At 41.1% G+C, this 16,140-nt stretch overlaps 1 protein-coding gene across 5 annotated transcripts in view; it reads left to right on the forward strand.

Moving 5' to 3' along the window:
- Positions 1 to 16,140, forward strand: part of CDK14 (cyclin dependent kinase 14) — a 302,744-nt gene that overhangs the window by 168,945 nt on the left and 117,659 nt on the right. For all 5 annotated transcript variants that reach the window (XM_073003160.2, XM_073003159.2, XM_073003158.2 and 2 more), the window contains one exon: positions 5,263 to 5,383. In XM_073003160.2, coding sequence (XP_072859261.1) covers positions 5,263 to 5,383 — 121 coding nt within the window. The remainder of the gene's footprint in view (positions 1 to 5,262; positions 5,384 to 16,140) is intronic.

Raw genomic sequence — 16,140 nt, forward strand, 5'->3', positions numbered from 1 at the left:
ATTTTGTAGAGATTATGTGTTGGATTTATGATAGGCCTGGCCATTAAGCAATGTCTCTTGACTCCTAACAATTGCCTCACTGTTGTCTTATTATTGTAAAGAATTGAGTTGTAGCAGCGGGGTGCCTTTTTGGTGACCTTTTTATCTGTTAGAAAGAGCAAGATCTGAAAGAAGTTCACAGGACTGTCATGAAGCTATCCATACCTCTTCAGGCCACAACTGAGAGCAAATATTATATGCCCACCTGGCAATCTTTTCTCCATTATCTTTTAACTTTGTTCGATTCAGCTCTTAAATTAAAAAGTTCTGATGATCATCAATGCAAGCAGCACTGACTTTCGGAAAAGGGAATGTGTGGCTTCCTGTGGCGTAACCATGGAAACAGACAAGGAATCCTTAAACAAAGTGATTGCACATGCTGTGCTAATTAATCCTGTCCTACAGCTTTCCCTCAGTTGGAGGAAGCAGTTAGATAAATTTTGCATGAGTAAGCATGTTTGAATATGTAAACAATATGAAATATGTTGCCATGTGTAGGTTAAGGGTTATGTCAAAAAGTGGGAAAAGCCAACAATGCTGTAAATGTCATTTATTTGCAAAGGTGTACTATATTTGTTCTGAAAGAAATGGGTGTGCCTCAGCACTTGATTGTCCTGATGCATAAACTATATTGTGGACAAGAAGTTGCCATTAGCAATATGGAGAGACAGAATGGTTTCCTACAGGCAAACATGGGCAGACAAGTGTCCATTTTATCACATTATCTGTTCAATCTGTACACAAAATGTATTATATGGAAAGCCAGACTAGATTCAGATGAAGGAGGAGTGAAAATTGGTAGAAGAAACATTAATAATTTAAGATATACAGATGATACCATCTTACTGGCAGAAAGCAGCAATGACTTGAAATGACTTATGGATCAAAGTGAGAGATGTAAGTGCCAAAGCAGGACCGTAGCTGAACAGGGAGAAGACAAAAATTATAACAATTGAAGAATCACACAATTTTAATATAGAGAATTAAAAAACGGAAATGGCTAAAGATTGCCTTGGTTGAATCATCAACTCAAATGGAGACTGCAGCGAAGGAATTAGAAGGGCAGTAATGAAGGAATTACAAAGAAATCATCAAAGTGTAAAGATGTATTACTGGAGACCAAGACCATCCATACTCTTGTATTTCCAATCACCATGTATGGCTGTGAAAGCTGGGCAGTAAAGAAAGCTGTCAGGGGAGAAACTGATTCATTTGAAATGCAGTGCTAGAGAAGAGCTTTACGAATAACTTGGACTGCCAGAAAGACAAATAAATGGATTCTGAACCATCTCTGGAGGAAAAAATGATGAAACTGATCCTGTCCTACTTTAGGCACATTATGAAAAGGTATGATTTTCTGGAAAAGACAATAATGCTGGGAAAAGTTGCAGGCAGCAGGAAAGGAGGAAGAGCAAATATAAGCTGGATTGACTCCCTAAAGCAGGGGTGTCCAACCTTTCACCTTCCCTGGGCCACATTAGAAGATGAAAATTTGGTTTGGGCCACACATAAATTTGGTTTGGGCCGCATGGGGAGGGCAGCCCTAGCCGTCCTCCACAGCCCCGCTCCAAGTGCGCTTACCAGCAGCTGCGATCTCAGACAGCAGAGGCTGCCAGCTTCGACTCTGTCGGCTTTATGGGGCCGGGAGGGGGTCCACCTATTGATGGGGACAGCGCAATGCAGTCACGCAGCCCCCCTCTCCCCTCCCCTCCCACTCCTTCCTTCCCTCTCGCCCCCTCTACTGTTGTGATGTGCCCCAGCCGCAAGCAGCGGCAGTGTAACTTGAAACTTTGGAATTTCTTTAAAAATAAAAAATTGCACTGGGCCGCATTACGAGCTGACCTGGGCCGCATGCGGCCCTTGGGCCGCAGGTTGAACAAGCCTGCCCTAAAGGATCCACAGCCTTGAGTATAAAAGCTGAGCAGGGCTGTTGAGGATAAAATGTTTTGGAGATAACCCCATAAACATTTTATCCTTAACAGCCCTGTCACCATACATCAGAGGCTACTTGATGGGCACATAAGAACAAAATTTTAAACTGTTGAGACAGCTCTAAAAAAATGAAGAGCACTTAATCTGTTAGGGGCATGTAGTCAGTATTCTGCTACATGTGGCTAGATTTTGCTGTGGGCACTATAGTTTTAAGCAAAATGATTCCTCTGTTGTAACTGAAAAACATTTTGCACTGTATTGATGCAGTGCTAATCTATTTCAGCCTTACCTTTAAAAAAAAAAAGTTTAATCAAGAGCAGTATGCAATGGAAACCAGATAATGTTATCCATGTTTCCCAAAATGGTAGTTTATATCCGCAAGTGCCAGGCTAAGCAGTAAGTAGATGGGAACAAAGTATAAAGGGGAGGGCAAAGGATAGAGAGAAAGATAGTGACATTGGCCAAGAGGGAGGATGATTTTGAGTGGGGGGGCTAGAGAAGAATTCTGCTAGTATTACCTACTGTGGAAAGATCTATGACCGTGTATCAGCTTGGAGCAATTCTCATGTCTGGTCACAACCTAAGTCTAGAAGGTGATAAATACTATCTAAATACAAATGGGTAAAGGCTTTCCCTTATATTCGTGCATAAGCCAAAATTTGAGGGTGCAATCTACACACAACACCAGTGGGAATGAGAGTTTATTTCCCTCCTTTTCCCATTGCTGCCTTCTGTTCTACGTCTTTCAGGGCAGTTTTTTGGGGGGCACAAATTCTTGCAGAATCAGTGGACATACATTACTGGATTCTGACTGTAATGTGCTCTTCTGATTACTTTTCCAGATCCTATTCACTACTTCCTGGCTCAGATTCCTCCCTAACCCATATTCCAATTTTCCCTTGTATGGTCTCATATTACATCTAAGTCTGCATCATTTGTTTAATAAGATTGAGTTAAGTTTCCTTTACAGAAATTGTTCATAACTGATACTTTAAGTCACTACATTCTCCTAAGAAACCATATTTATTGCTGTTTCATAAGTAACTTCCTGCTTTTCTACAAAACCATTTTAAAGGATTTTTATTTTATTTATAACATTTATAAATACATCATGATCATTTTAAGCTAATATGCATCTTGGCCATGGACAAACAACATGATAGGAAGAACCTGTTGTAGGAAGAGTTATCTGACTGATGGGGATCTAGAGCCATTGGTAGATGGAATGAGGCATTGGAAAATACAGCAGGCACAAATAAGTCCGGTTCTGTCTCCTCCTCTGAAAACTGCTGAAACAGCACATATGCACTATAATACAGTTCCCAGCCAGGACAATGCTTGAGCCCCCTCGATAATGGAAGCTGTGCTTTTACAAGGACACTGCACCACCCATAAACTTCACCACCACCCATAATTTCACCCATGGGATTGCTACAGATCAAAATCTGAAATTATCCCTAGGTGCCTCTTACCCCCATCCCTTTTCTAAGAAATTTAATTTCACAGCGGAGTTCACACAATAATTCCAGTTCTGCTTTGCTCCAGCCAGGAAGAAGAAAAAACTCAACAGCAAGCAATGCTCAGAATTTTCCCTAGAGAGCATCCTTGCAGAGACCTGGCTTCCTTTGCTTTTGATTGGTCAAAAGCTTGAGAATTGGAGCCTGTTGCTGGACAACCTCTGGACAATCAGAAGGGAGAGAGCTGTTTACGACATTAGTGGGTGTGGAGAAGTGAAGAAACATGGATGTATTGGTGTTGGATGCAATGATGGACAGGGATAGAGAGGGTGGGGTTGCCCCATTTAGGACACTGGAGGTGGGGCTGGCATATACAGATTCTTGCCTCATGCCAGGCATGTTTTATCATATTTCACAATGTCTGAAATATGATAAAACATGCCTGGCATCTATTGTCCCCTCATTCCATTCCATCTCGGATAGCAGATTCACCTGTCTCTTAAAAGAAGGCAGCTTGTGTGTATACTTTTTAAAATGTTTTTTAAAATGTTTTAAAACATTATTTTCAAAACATCAATAAACGTGGGGTATATCTGTATACCCGGGATGTCTCCCAGTTATGTGTAGCCATTTCTTATCTCTGGGTGACTCCATTTATCTTGCAAACTCACCTGACTACCTGCTTTTGCTGGTAGATGAAGTTATTTTCATGCTGCCCTCTTCAAACTCAGCGAGCACCTTTAGCCCCAAGAGTTTTGTGAGGTAGATTTGGCTACAATACAGTGATTGCCCAGGACTGTTCACTCTGCTTCACTGATAATCACTCTGCTTCACTGATAAACAAGTATTTGAATCCTATCCAAGCCCACCTGCCTGGCCACTATACTACAGTGTTAATACCGGAATGGGCAGACGGATAGATTGTACGGTCTACTTTGTCTTGCAGTCGAATCCCAAGATCAGCTGGAGCCAGATGCAAAGTAGTAGCTCAGAAAGGTAGAGTTAGGAACCAAGTGTCTTTGAATACAAGGTCAAATGAGGAATTTGTGTGCAAAACTAGGCCCTCATAGATGTTTCACTCACAAATCTACTCCTTTTCCCACCTCACCCACATAATGCTTGACATCAGCCACATAATTCAGGAAAAAAAAACTTTCTATGACTATCATTATTGCATCATCTACCAAACACCCAGAAATGTCTAACTGGATCTTGGTCTACCTTCTTCTGACTCTTGGTTTATATACTACAGATAATTATATTAAACATTTTATATTTGAAAGAAATTGTATTTCTGCCCCCGCCTCCCGGTGCTTTAGCTATTTGCAGTTGAAATGCCATCTTTTTCAAGCTCCAAATGTATTTCCACTTGCATTTTTTTCATTGTACAGCTGCGGAAGCAATGTTTTCTTTAAAGATGTTTAGTGTTAATTTATCTATCGTTTCAAGTTACATGCTTTTTGTTCTTTTGTTCTAGCTACTGACATCGAAATATCTATTTGACTTACTGTTATACTTAGTGTCCTATGCGCTCTCTCTGGCTCTCGCTATCAATATGGAATGTATGCTCCCCCAAAATAAAAATATAGCAGTTGCACAATGACAAATATTTTAATGCAATTTCTTGATTTTTTTTTGAGTTGCTACTTTGTGTTGTGATACTATAAACAATACAAATAGAGATGATTTTTTCACTGATTCATTTAATATATGGATAGAAGAAACAAAATCCAGTCTTCTCAATTGTCTCATATAAAACATGTCTTTAATTACATAAAGGAGCTTTTATTTCCTTATATGCTTATTTCTTCATTGTGTTTACATTTATTCCTAGGACTTGCAAGAGCCAAATCTGTCCCCAGTCACACGTACTCCAATGAAGTCGTTACCCTGTGGTACAGACCTCCAGATGTCCTCTTAGGCTCAACAGAGTATTCTACCTGCCTTGATATGTGGTAAGAACAAAGCATTTACAGAATCCTTGTTGCTCTGGTTTTGATTTCTTTAGTTTAATAGTATGTTTGACAAGCTAAGGCTACAGTACTGTACAGGCTTACCTAGAAACAAGTCCCATTGAACCAACTTTGGAAAGTCATTAAGATAAATAGTTCAGGTTGCACTATTTATAGACTTATGTTTCCAGAAACAGTTCCCTTTTAAAATCTCCATGATATCTCCATCAGTTCATTTGTATTGAGTAGTTGTGCCTTTTAAGCAAGTAATGCAACGACTTGTTCTGTTTTGTTGCTATTAATCCAATTTTATGGAGAATTTTCACCGTAGCAAGCAGTTTGAGGAAAGCAGGCAGAAGCCATGTAATCTAAATACAGTAATGATGGAACATGTTTGCATTAATACAATAGGTAGTCTGAGTAAAGTGGTGTTGCCTAGCACTTTGTTTTTCGTTGACTGTATGCGACATGCCCATTTGTAACATTTTGCCCACAGCAGGAATAAACCCTGGGACACCTTTGTTCTTTTCAGTGTAAACAAAAAGCAATAACAGACTTCAGTAAGCTCTAGGGAAGTGCACTACAAAAACTTTCAATTCATTTTTGTTTTGTTTTGTTTGGGTGGCTACCTCTGTTGTTTTCAGTTCTTTTGTTCACCAGGCCTTTTGTTTGATGTGAAAGAACGGTTCTTTTGGGTCATTTTCTTTATTTCTCCCATTCATTTGCTGGAACTTTTAATGCTGTTTATTAGTACCCCAGCTGAGCAGGAGCACTTTTGCACACATGCGCATAAGGGCTGGGGTTAGAGGAAAGGCAAGGTACAGTTGGAAGACAACAAACAGGCTTGGAATCTTTCTTGACCCTCCTGCTACCAGAATAGAACAAAGCAAAGCTCCCTAACTCAACCATCTGGAACAGAAGTTCTTCCAAAGATTCTGCAGGCTGGTTTTACCTTCCAAGGGAGTCTCACTGGCTTATTGGCTTTATTGGTTCATCAAAGGGTCTGTGTTTGTCTGGAGCAGTAGTGACTGCTTGAGATGCCAAAGTGCCAAGACAAAGGTTTTGCTGGGGAATAGGAAGAAGAGGCTGCAGGCTAGGAAGTCTCCTCTGAAGGGGTGAGCTGCAGGTGAGGAGGGCAATGACTAAGCAGACTTGCTCATAGTAGAGTAAGCAAGAGCTTTCCTACTTTGGTCCCTGAAGGTATTCTTTAAGTGGCAGTGTTCTGATTGGCTGCTGACAGCAGCTCCTGCAATGCTATTTGGCTAAACATTTATTGGGCGATCTGAGAGACATTCAATGAAAGAAGGGAAACAAAACATATGACATTTTTGTTTACTCCTCTTTCATTTCAATAAAACGTTTGTGGTTAAGAAGCTCTTTTTTAGAAGCAAATGAAAGACCATGAAAGCAAAAGAAAGAACCTCTTTTGTGGAGAGTTTCATTCGTTTCCAATCAAAAAGCCCATCTCTTTGGTTAACATTTGTTTAGGACTATTATTTATTTATTTATTTATTTATTTATTTATTTATTTATTTATTTATTTATTTATTTATTTATTTATTTATTTATTTATTTATTTATTTAATTTATATGCCGCCCACACTACCCAAAGGTCTCTGGGCGGCTTACAGCATTTAAAATACAATAAAGTTATGTAGCAGTTAAAATACAATTAAAATATATATAAAATTGCCATAGGACCCACAGCTAAGCCGCCCAAAGACCTTTGGGTAGAGTGGGCGGCATATAAATTAAATAAATAAATAAATAAATAATATTATTTCAGTTAAAAGCCTTCTGGAACAGGAAGGTTTTGACCTGGCGCCGAAATGTCATCAGTGTCGGCGCCAGACGAATTTCCGTAGGGAGGGCATTCCATAGTCTGGGGGCAGCTGCCGAAAAGGCCCTTTCTCTACAAGCCGTCCCTCTTACCTCCTTGAGGGACGGCTCTTTCAGAAGGGCCCCCTGGCTAGATCTTAACTGCCGGGTAGGCTCATATGGAAGGAGGCAGTCCTTCAGGTATCCAGGGCCCAAGCCGTTTAGGGCTTTATATGTCAAAACAAGCACTTTGAATTGGGCCCGGGCAGCAACTGGTAGCCAATGTAACTTATACAGAATCGGCTTGGTATGTTCCCTGGCGGCCACACCACTCACCAGCCGCGCCGCTCGATTCTGGACCAGTTGCAGTCGCCGGACCATCTTCAAAGGCAGCCCCACGTAAAGCGCATTGCAGTAATCTATACAGGATGTTACCAGTGCATGTGTAACTGTCATGAGACTCCGCTCGTCCAGGTAGGGCCGTAGCTGGTATAGTTTCCGCAGCTGGAGGAAGGCGCCCCTGGCCACCAAGTCCACCTGGGCTTCCAGTGTTAGACTGGGGTCTAGGAGCACCCCCAAGCTGCGGACCCTGTCCCTTACGGGGAGTGTAACCCCATTCAGGGCAGGGAGATGGCCCTCCTGCCTGTCTGGCGAAGCACCCACTAACAGCACTTCCGTCTCATCTGGATTGAGTTTCAATTTATTGACCCTCATCCAGTCCATTATCAGGTCCAGACACGAGTTCAGCACAGAAACCGCCTCACCTGGATTGGTGGAAAACGAGAGGTAGAGCTGAGTGTCGTCAGCATATTGCTGACTCCTCAGCCCAAACCTCCTGATGACCTCCTGATGACCTCTCCCAGCGGTTTCATGTAGATGTTAAACAGCATGGGGGACAGTATCGAGCCCTGAGGAACCCCATGACATGAATGCCATGGGGCAGAGCAACTGTCCCCCAGCACCACCCTCTGGACACGGTCAGCCAGGAAGGAGCGGAACCACCGTAAAACAGTGCCCCCAACTCCCAATCTACTATGGAATTTTGTGCTGCTCATATACCCTGCTGTTTTAGGGGCCCAGGATGATACTGTTTGCACTTAGTATTCATCTGACTGCAGAGTCAGAGGCTGGCAGTTCATTTCCACGCTGTGCATACCAGAAGAGCCAACCTGTGTAGCCTTGGGCAAGCTGCACACTCCCAGCATGCCCTCAGAGGGATATCTTTGAACACAGGGTTTGACTTCACTGTCTGGCATCCCAAGCTGTACATTTGAAGATCTCCTGAAGTTCTGGGAAGCTTTGCCTGTCTACTCATTATGAGAAATGTGGGACAGGTGGAGCCAACTCCCAAACTAACTTTAAGAATAATCCTGAAACTAGTGATTGGGTCTCAGAAGCTCTGCACTTTCTCTGCCAGGGAGAGCCCAGGCTGTTGAAGCTTCCCACAGTTATTGCCAATCTGAAATACGGTAAAATTAAGGATTCCTCATGCACCACTTGCTTTCCTAGTTGGGGGACTAAGTCACACAGAAGAGAAGAATCTTTATCATTATCTGTGATTAGAAATAATAGGGTGAATTCTCCCCTCCTCATTCCTTTTGGTAGGGTGGATGAGAGGAAGGCAGGACCTCTGTAAGGGGAAGGGGAGGGTCATGCCTGAGACTCTTTGCAGGTATGATTGGTACTGCTCAAGGTTCAATGAAACCCATGGGTCAAAGTCTCCTTTCTTTTGATTTAGTGTTTGGTGCTCTAAACAGTATTGGATAAAATGAAATCTACAGTATTGGATAAAATGAAATCTACAGCCCAAGCAGAGACTTCTACCACCATATATTACCATTGCCAAAGAGAAAACTGGTCCTAGCTGGAGGACACAAAAAGAATCTCTTTTAATAATGAACATGAAACATTGATGACCCATGATGTAGGACCTTTAACACAAGTCAATAAGACATACAGGGTGCTTTTCAAGAGGAATGCTTTGTTCCAGGTGAAAAATGAGGCAGTACTGATTGCATCTATCAAATATATGAATCCAACAAAATGACAAATAATTCATCTTCTGAAAAATACTGAGCAATCACAGCACAAGCTAAGGCAGCAGTCAAGAGCAGACAGATCAAACAGATGACAGATGAGAAGTCTTTTTTTTTACTGGGTGCCTCAGATGACATGCATAGTGAAGTATGTATATTGGGTGAACCTAACAGTAATATTGAGATAGTAAATGCCGTGTAGAAGAATCCATTGATTTCAGCAGCATCTGCTCCATGTCAATATGTTTAGGACAGTCCCACATTACTAGAGGTTAGAAAACATGCCAGGTATTTCAGAAGTATTTTGCTGAATTTAGTTTTGTCTATGATACAATACTTCCTTGTTCTAAATATTATGCTATTATAGACCAACAGTGCATGTATTCATATACACTATGATAGTACATAATCATGCACAATTGATGAACTGTATGAGAATACTACACATAACACCTTTTGATTTTTATTGTGCTGCCTGTGCAGTTTTTCTCTTCATTTTTGTATTGTGTAGAAGCGATATAGAGAAACAAAAAAGTCGGGAAGAGCAGAGAAGGATCAATTCTATACAGTAAAAGTGTAATAATTTCCAAGATTTATGCATATATATACACTATACTGTATTCACTATACTGTATGATGCACACACACACACACACAGTCGTGGCACTAGGCATTTGCTGTGATGCAGGTACTTGATGCAGGATTGGGACCTATATCTACGGCTGAGACCATACTCCAGAATTTTCTCTCTTTCCTTTCCAGCACAGACTGCCCTAGTTCCTCCCACTGAGCTGACATAAATGCGCATTTCTTTTGTTTTAAAAGTTCCTTATATTTTGAACGGTAGCAAGCCAGCGCCTCCAAATTCGAATTTGAATGCATCTTCCTCGTCTTCCTTGTTAGATGAGCTAGATGTTTTTTGGCTAATCTACATTCTTGGTCATACCATCCCCCTCTATGAGGGGCCGAGGAAGGCTCCTGTGGCTTTTTGGTTAATAGAGATCTTAAGTTAAAATTGATGTAGTTGGTGCCCTCTATTGGATCCTTATGTCCAGTTACAGTATCCCTATGTGCACTCAGCAGATGTGGGTTTGTGTAGCTCAGTGGTCAGGGAACAGGGGTAAATTACCCCAAATGGGATAAAAATGAAAATCCTGGGGGTAATGAGGATGGTCGCAGCAGACATTTTACCCCCAGGCATTTTATTTCCGACGATGCTGTGTGTAGGTAGGCATTCTGTCGCGGGGAGAGCAAGGAACTGCACAGGGCACCCGCCTGCCCTCCTTGCCTCCAAAGTGGGTGGGAGGGTGACATATCAGGTCAGCTGGACTCCCAGCCCGGCAGAGCCCTGGCCGGGGCTCCCCTTCCTACCCTGCCTCACTTGAGCTCATGGCTGGTAGACCTGCCAATCCCACGAAGCCCGCCTCCCCTTGCCAAGGACGTGCTTTCCCAGTGGTGTGGCGGCTCCAGACTGGCTGCCCAGGTGACGGCAGAAGGTCCCAGGCAAGCACAGAGGTGGGGGGGGTCGCCTGCGGATGGCAAGAGCCAAGGGGGGTAATGTTGACATATATAAATATTTTTTGGGGGGGAGTAAAAGGTAACAAATTTCCCTGACCCCTGGTGTAGCTGTTAATATGTCCAATTATAATCTTGAGGAACAAAAAAGAAAGAAAAAAGCAGAAAATGAGTAGAGACACAAATGTGGGAAAGGAATACAAATATGAACCATTGGACACTGTCTGAGAAGCAGGTGGCAGTAGCTTTGAGCTATTTTTGCACTTCATTTGTCATTGGAGGACATTGGGAGAGTAACTGAGACCTAATGATTCATGTACAGTTATTAAGATTCTCATGCTTTCTCTGTAAATAGCTGCTGGCAATCTAAGTATATTAATGAAGCTATACATGCATTAATGCTGGTCACAGGCAATGAGAATCAATATAGAACGTGTTATAATTTACTACTGTCAGTATACAATAGAGTGAGATGCTAGATGTATTAAGCAAATTCAAATTGCGTCAGTGCATGACCGTAATGTCTGTACTTTACTCAGGTGAGTAGTATATTTTATGTATCATTATCTCAGCTGTTTCAATGTTACCATAGTAACTAAAGAAATCCTGAAGTTTTAGTAATTTAGGACTAAACATCACAGAAATACTTGAGCCATTTTAAAAGAGGATTTTGAAGTACCACTGAAGTGTGATGCATATATACTACCTTATAGTGTTTAAAGCACTCTGTGGGGGGGGGTGTTACAATTTAATTATGCAGGCTGCATACTGCACCCCCTCCCAGGTAGCAGGGTACTCAGTCTATTGACCTTGGAATGCTGGAAGGCCTCAAGCCGGCTCTCTGAGACTGGGATCAAGCTTAGGTGATGAGCAGAATCTTCACTGCAGTACTGCAGTTTAATCATCATGCTTCTGTCTCTGTGTGTCTAGTTAGCATAACAAAAGAGACAGAAAGTAGTAGCTGCCTGCCTCACCTCCCATGTGCTATATATAACCATCTTTTCCTACCTGCTGCTTCAGCAGCCAGTATCTGGCCAGGTGCTCAGGCAACTGCAAACAACCCATGGTGAGGGGACTGTCAAGAGGAAAAAAGATACCCTTGGTAAGACCACAGGTTGTTCTTTCTGCTAACCTCTGGGCAGCAATAGTGACCCCAGCTGGCTAAGTAGGTACAGTTGGTCCTTGTTCCTGGAGAAGGTGAACAGGTAACTGCTACCTCTCATTTAGTTCCTGCTATTCGTCACCGCATTCCTCCCAACCTTGCCTACTTGGCTCCACTTGTTCCATTCCTATGAAAATGTCATGGGTTGAAAAGTAGCCGAGTTAGTGATTTAGTTATATGTAATTGAGGAAAAGAGGGGTTGGGTTTATTAGAGCCCTAGTACTTGGAACAGAGATAGTTTACTGTTCTCTCTCATATGCATTGCTGTCCAAGATTATCCAGGGAACCTACACCAGAGAGTTTTGTTGGCTGCTTTATCAACAGAATGCTGAACTAGATAGATCTTTGGTTTGATCCAGGATGGCTGTTCTTGTGAGAGTCCTGCTTTATCCCTAAAGAACACTAAGGCCACGAGATGTGTCATTTCCCTCTATCAGTAGTCAAATCCTTAGTGAGGAATTTTAAACACAACAGCCATTGGTTCATCCTTTATATTGTTGGTAAAAGCAAAGGTGGAGTTATGCATACTGTGCTCTAAGTTCTTTATTTGTGTTTGAATGCATTTGTTTGGATCTGAAAGGATCATGGGCTATGCAGATACATAGAAATACCAAATAGTAGCACATAGTTACAGACAAATAACAGATCAGTTCTTTGTAATTTTTATCAGTTCTTGAAAATGCTACTTACCCTGAAGCTTTGAATTTAGTATAAAAATGCCATTAGTATATATATCTAATGGATCAGAATATTTGTAACCCTTAACAAAGCAAGGAAGAATCTTTATCTGGAATCTCATATAAACTGTTAGCCAAGGAATTATATCAGGAAAGTGAATTCCATTTCACCCCAATAAACTCATGTCTGAATAAATAGGAAAAGAAACTGAGAACATGTATTCTTACCACCTGTTCTCATTAAATAGCTGTTAATCCATGAAAGGTCAATATTTGTAAGAGCTATCAAGCTGTTCTTAATTAAAGTTCTGGGAAGATGCTGACACTGGATTCTTGTAGGTGGTAGTCAGCTGAATTTCAGTGGATGATCTTTTGAGGTGATGTGAAAGCATTATATTTGAAAAAGCAAACTGTGCTCTCAGATTTCAGATGGCATTTATTCTTGTTTTGTTAAAAAACATTCTCTTGGGTCTAATGTGTTGGCTGGAATGCTACTGCCAGTTTACACAATTGTAAGTGAAACTGCCAATGTTGCAGGAGTGAATTGTTTCTAATAAACAAATTACCAGTCATTTTCCTGATTGCTGCCCCATCGCATGCCTGAGCTTGTGATCAGGAATCCTACCAGCAACTTGTTGATTCGTGGCAACTAGAGGTGGGCATGAACCACAGTTGGCCATTCAGCTAAGTTCAACACAGCACTTGCATAGGTGTTACACAGGATCACACACTCCTCTATCCTGCCTCCTCTGCACGTTCACCTATTCCCTGGATGATGTGCACTTCCCTCCCTGCCTCCTCAGTGCAACTGCCCATTCATGGATCACAGCATGCACTTCTCTCCTCTAGCAGCTGCCCACTCAGATGAGGAAGTAGGGTAGGGAAGCCCGCAGTGCTGCATTTGAGTGGGCAGCTGTTGGACAAGACAAAGGAGAGAGGTGCATGCTGCAATCTGTGAGTGGTCAGTCATGCTGGGGAGGCAGGGAGGGCAGCGCACATCATCCAGGAAATGGACAAGCACACAGAGGAGGCAGGAGAGGGGAGTGTGTGGTGCCTGTATAACACATGTGGAGGCATGGCACCAAACGTGGCTGACCTGCCGAACAGTGGTTCGGGCCCTTCTCTGGTGGCAACCTTCTGCTGCAACCTGTGTGATTTTGCTTATGCATGCATAAACTGATAGGATTTTGGCTATTTTTTTTTAATTAAGGTACTATTAGAGTTGTAGAGACTGCTGAGATCCTTAATTGTTTTAAACAGATTTAGTTTTTTAAAGACCAACTAATTAAGACATGATTTCTCACAAGAGGGTGTATTTTGAAAGTTATCTGATATATTTCAAGGTTAGAATGTTGCCACCTTGACATAGTTTTATAATTTACTATTGACCAAAAAAGCCAAATTTGGTTCATCTGTTTCCCTTCAGCATGTGGTTTAACCGTTCTAGTACAGTCCTCCAGATTATGTTGCAGTATATCTCACACCATCCCCAGCCAGCAATTCCCAATATAATTTTAAAACGTTTAAAGGACAATAGTTCTCCATTCTTCTGTAGGAGCATATTTTTAAAATGATGTATTACTCCATATCGAGTAAATAAAAGTGGAAAATAGTTTTAATAACATCTACTGTACAATGTTTTGCAAGGAAAATCATGCAAATGCATAAGGCATAAATTATTTGCACTTGTAAATGTGGAAATATATGTTGTCTGAGGAGAGGCAGTAGTGGGAATGGCTGTTACTTTCATGTCCTGGTTTGTAGCTTCCTGAAGCACTTGAGTCCCATTTTGAGGGGGGAAACAAGATGAAAACTCAATTAAATGAAGAAATATAAGTGCTAAGGGAAACAGGATAATGAGAATGACCTGCAGGCCTGCTTTTACCCTTTTAATACTCACAAATAGAAGACCCAGAGGGGCCTGACAAAGGGCACTTTTTCTTCAGCATTGACATTTGGGTCAGTAGGATGGATATCTTTGCTTATCTCCCATATTCCTATCCAACTCCTTCCTACTATGTTACCTTCTCTTAGAGCATAAATAGCATAAAAGATGCAGGCAAAGGTACTGAATGGGGATAGGAGAGGCTTCAAGTAAACTCACCTTAAATTCATGCAGGTTCATTAGAAGAAACATATAATGAGCAGTTAGGTATTTATATGTAATGGACCTGCCCAGTGATCTGGATATTTTGGCTAAAACTGTCTGATATATCGAGTAGTTTACAACCATTTAATCATTGTGTTAGCTTATTGATCATTAATTGTTTGGATAATATTAGCATTGACTATTAATTTCCTTAACCTCAGTAAGGCTTTCAAGGTAAGCAAAATATCTAAGGAGTGTTTTTTCCACTTCTCTATAACCTCAGTGGCAGAGCAGGGTTTTGAACCCAGATCTCCTGAGTCCAAGCCTGACACTGTGTCCAGTATATCTATAGTATACTTATACCATGCACACAAATCACTGTATGTGCAATGACTTTAATCTTTGTGTGTTGCTAATTGCATGCAGTTACTTTAAACTTTGTGTAGGAAGGCTGTCTGTGCAGACTATTCATAGACCTGATGCTTATATTACTTTGGGAGTGCAGCTTAATGTCAACAGATAAGAACTTATCAGACATTGAATGTCTAAGTAAAAACATTTTACAGATCTTCATTCCAGTCTACAAAAGCATGTGTCTGGGTCAGATATGTGCATTTCTTAGTTTTTTACTATGCACGGAGATAATTTTATTTCATGTTCAGGTTACTGAGATATCTGTGAGGTAACTCAAGAGGTGAAAATAATAAAATCTATTGTTATTAAGCACCTTAACATCAGGTGCTTAAGAGATCCTGTCTGCAGAGTGATGCTCTAAAGGGACATAAAATAAGACAGGAATGGTGATGAAGTCCAAGGTGAAGAAGCAGCTGTTTTATAAACAGGGTCATAGAAACAGAGAGCTTCAAATAGTGGGAGATTATTGACAAATGACAAGACAGAAACATATTATATGGTATGTAGGTGACCACTAAGAAGTAGAAGCAATTTTAGGGTTAAAGAGTCCCTGATACATTGAAAAAAATATATGCAGAATCAAAAAGAGACAGCAGAGTAAAGATTCATAGATAAGAGAAGCGAGGGAGTTTAATGAGGGAAACAATTTAAAATTAATCCTGCAGGAGACAGTGAAGGGCTGTTAATGTGAGGGGGTGGTACTGTGTGTGTGAGCCAGTTAGTAAGGAAGACTATGTAAGCTACAGACTTTACAACAGAAGGTAAAATTTAGCTGAGAAACAAGTGTACCCAAAGTAAGAGCATGATGTAAGTCAACGAAAGAGAGGAGAAAAAAAACCCCAGCAACATAGTATTGGCTGTGATAAGGGAAAAATGAATAAGATTTAGAAACATTAAATTAACTAAAATATATACATAATTGAGAAAGTTCCTATGTTATATTAAACATCGATTCTAAAAATTGAAAGATGACTGCCAAATGTCATGCAGTTAAGCAGAATGGTATAAAAGACAGAATAGTGGCACTAAGTGAAAAGGGAACTCTAGTA

Source organism: Pogona vitticeps, chromosome 6, assembly GCF_051106095.1.
Source record: "Pogona vitticeps strain Pit_001003342236 chromosome 6, PviZW2.1, whole genome shotgun sequence".
In the NCBI taxonomy this organism is placed as follows: Eukaryota; Metazoa; Chordata; class Lepidosauria; order Squamata; family Agamidae; genus Pogona; species Pogona vitticeps.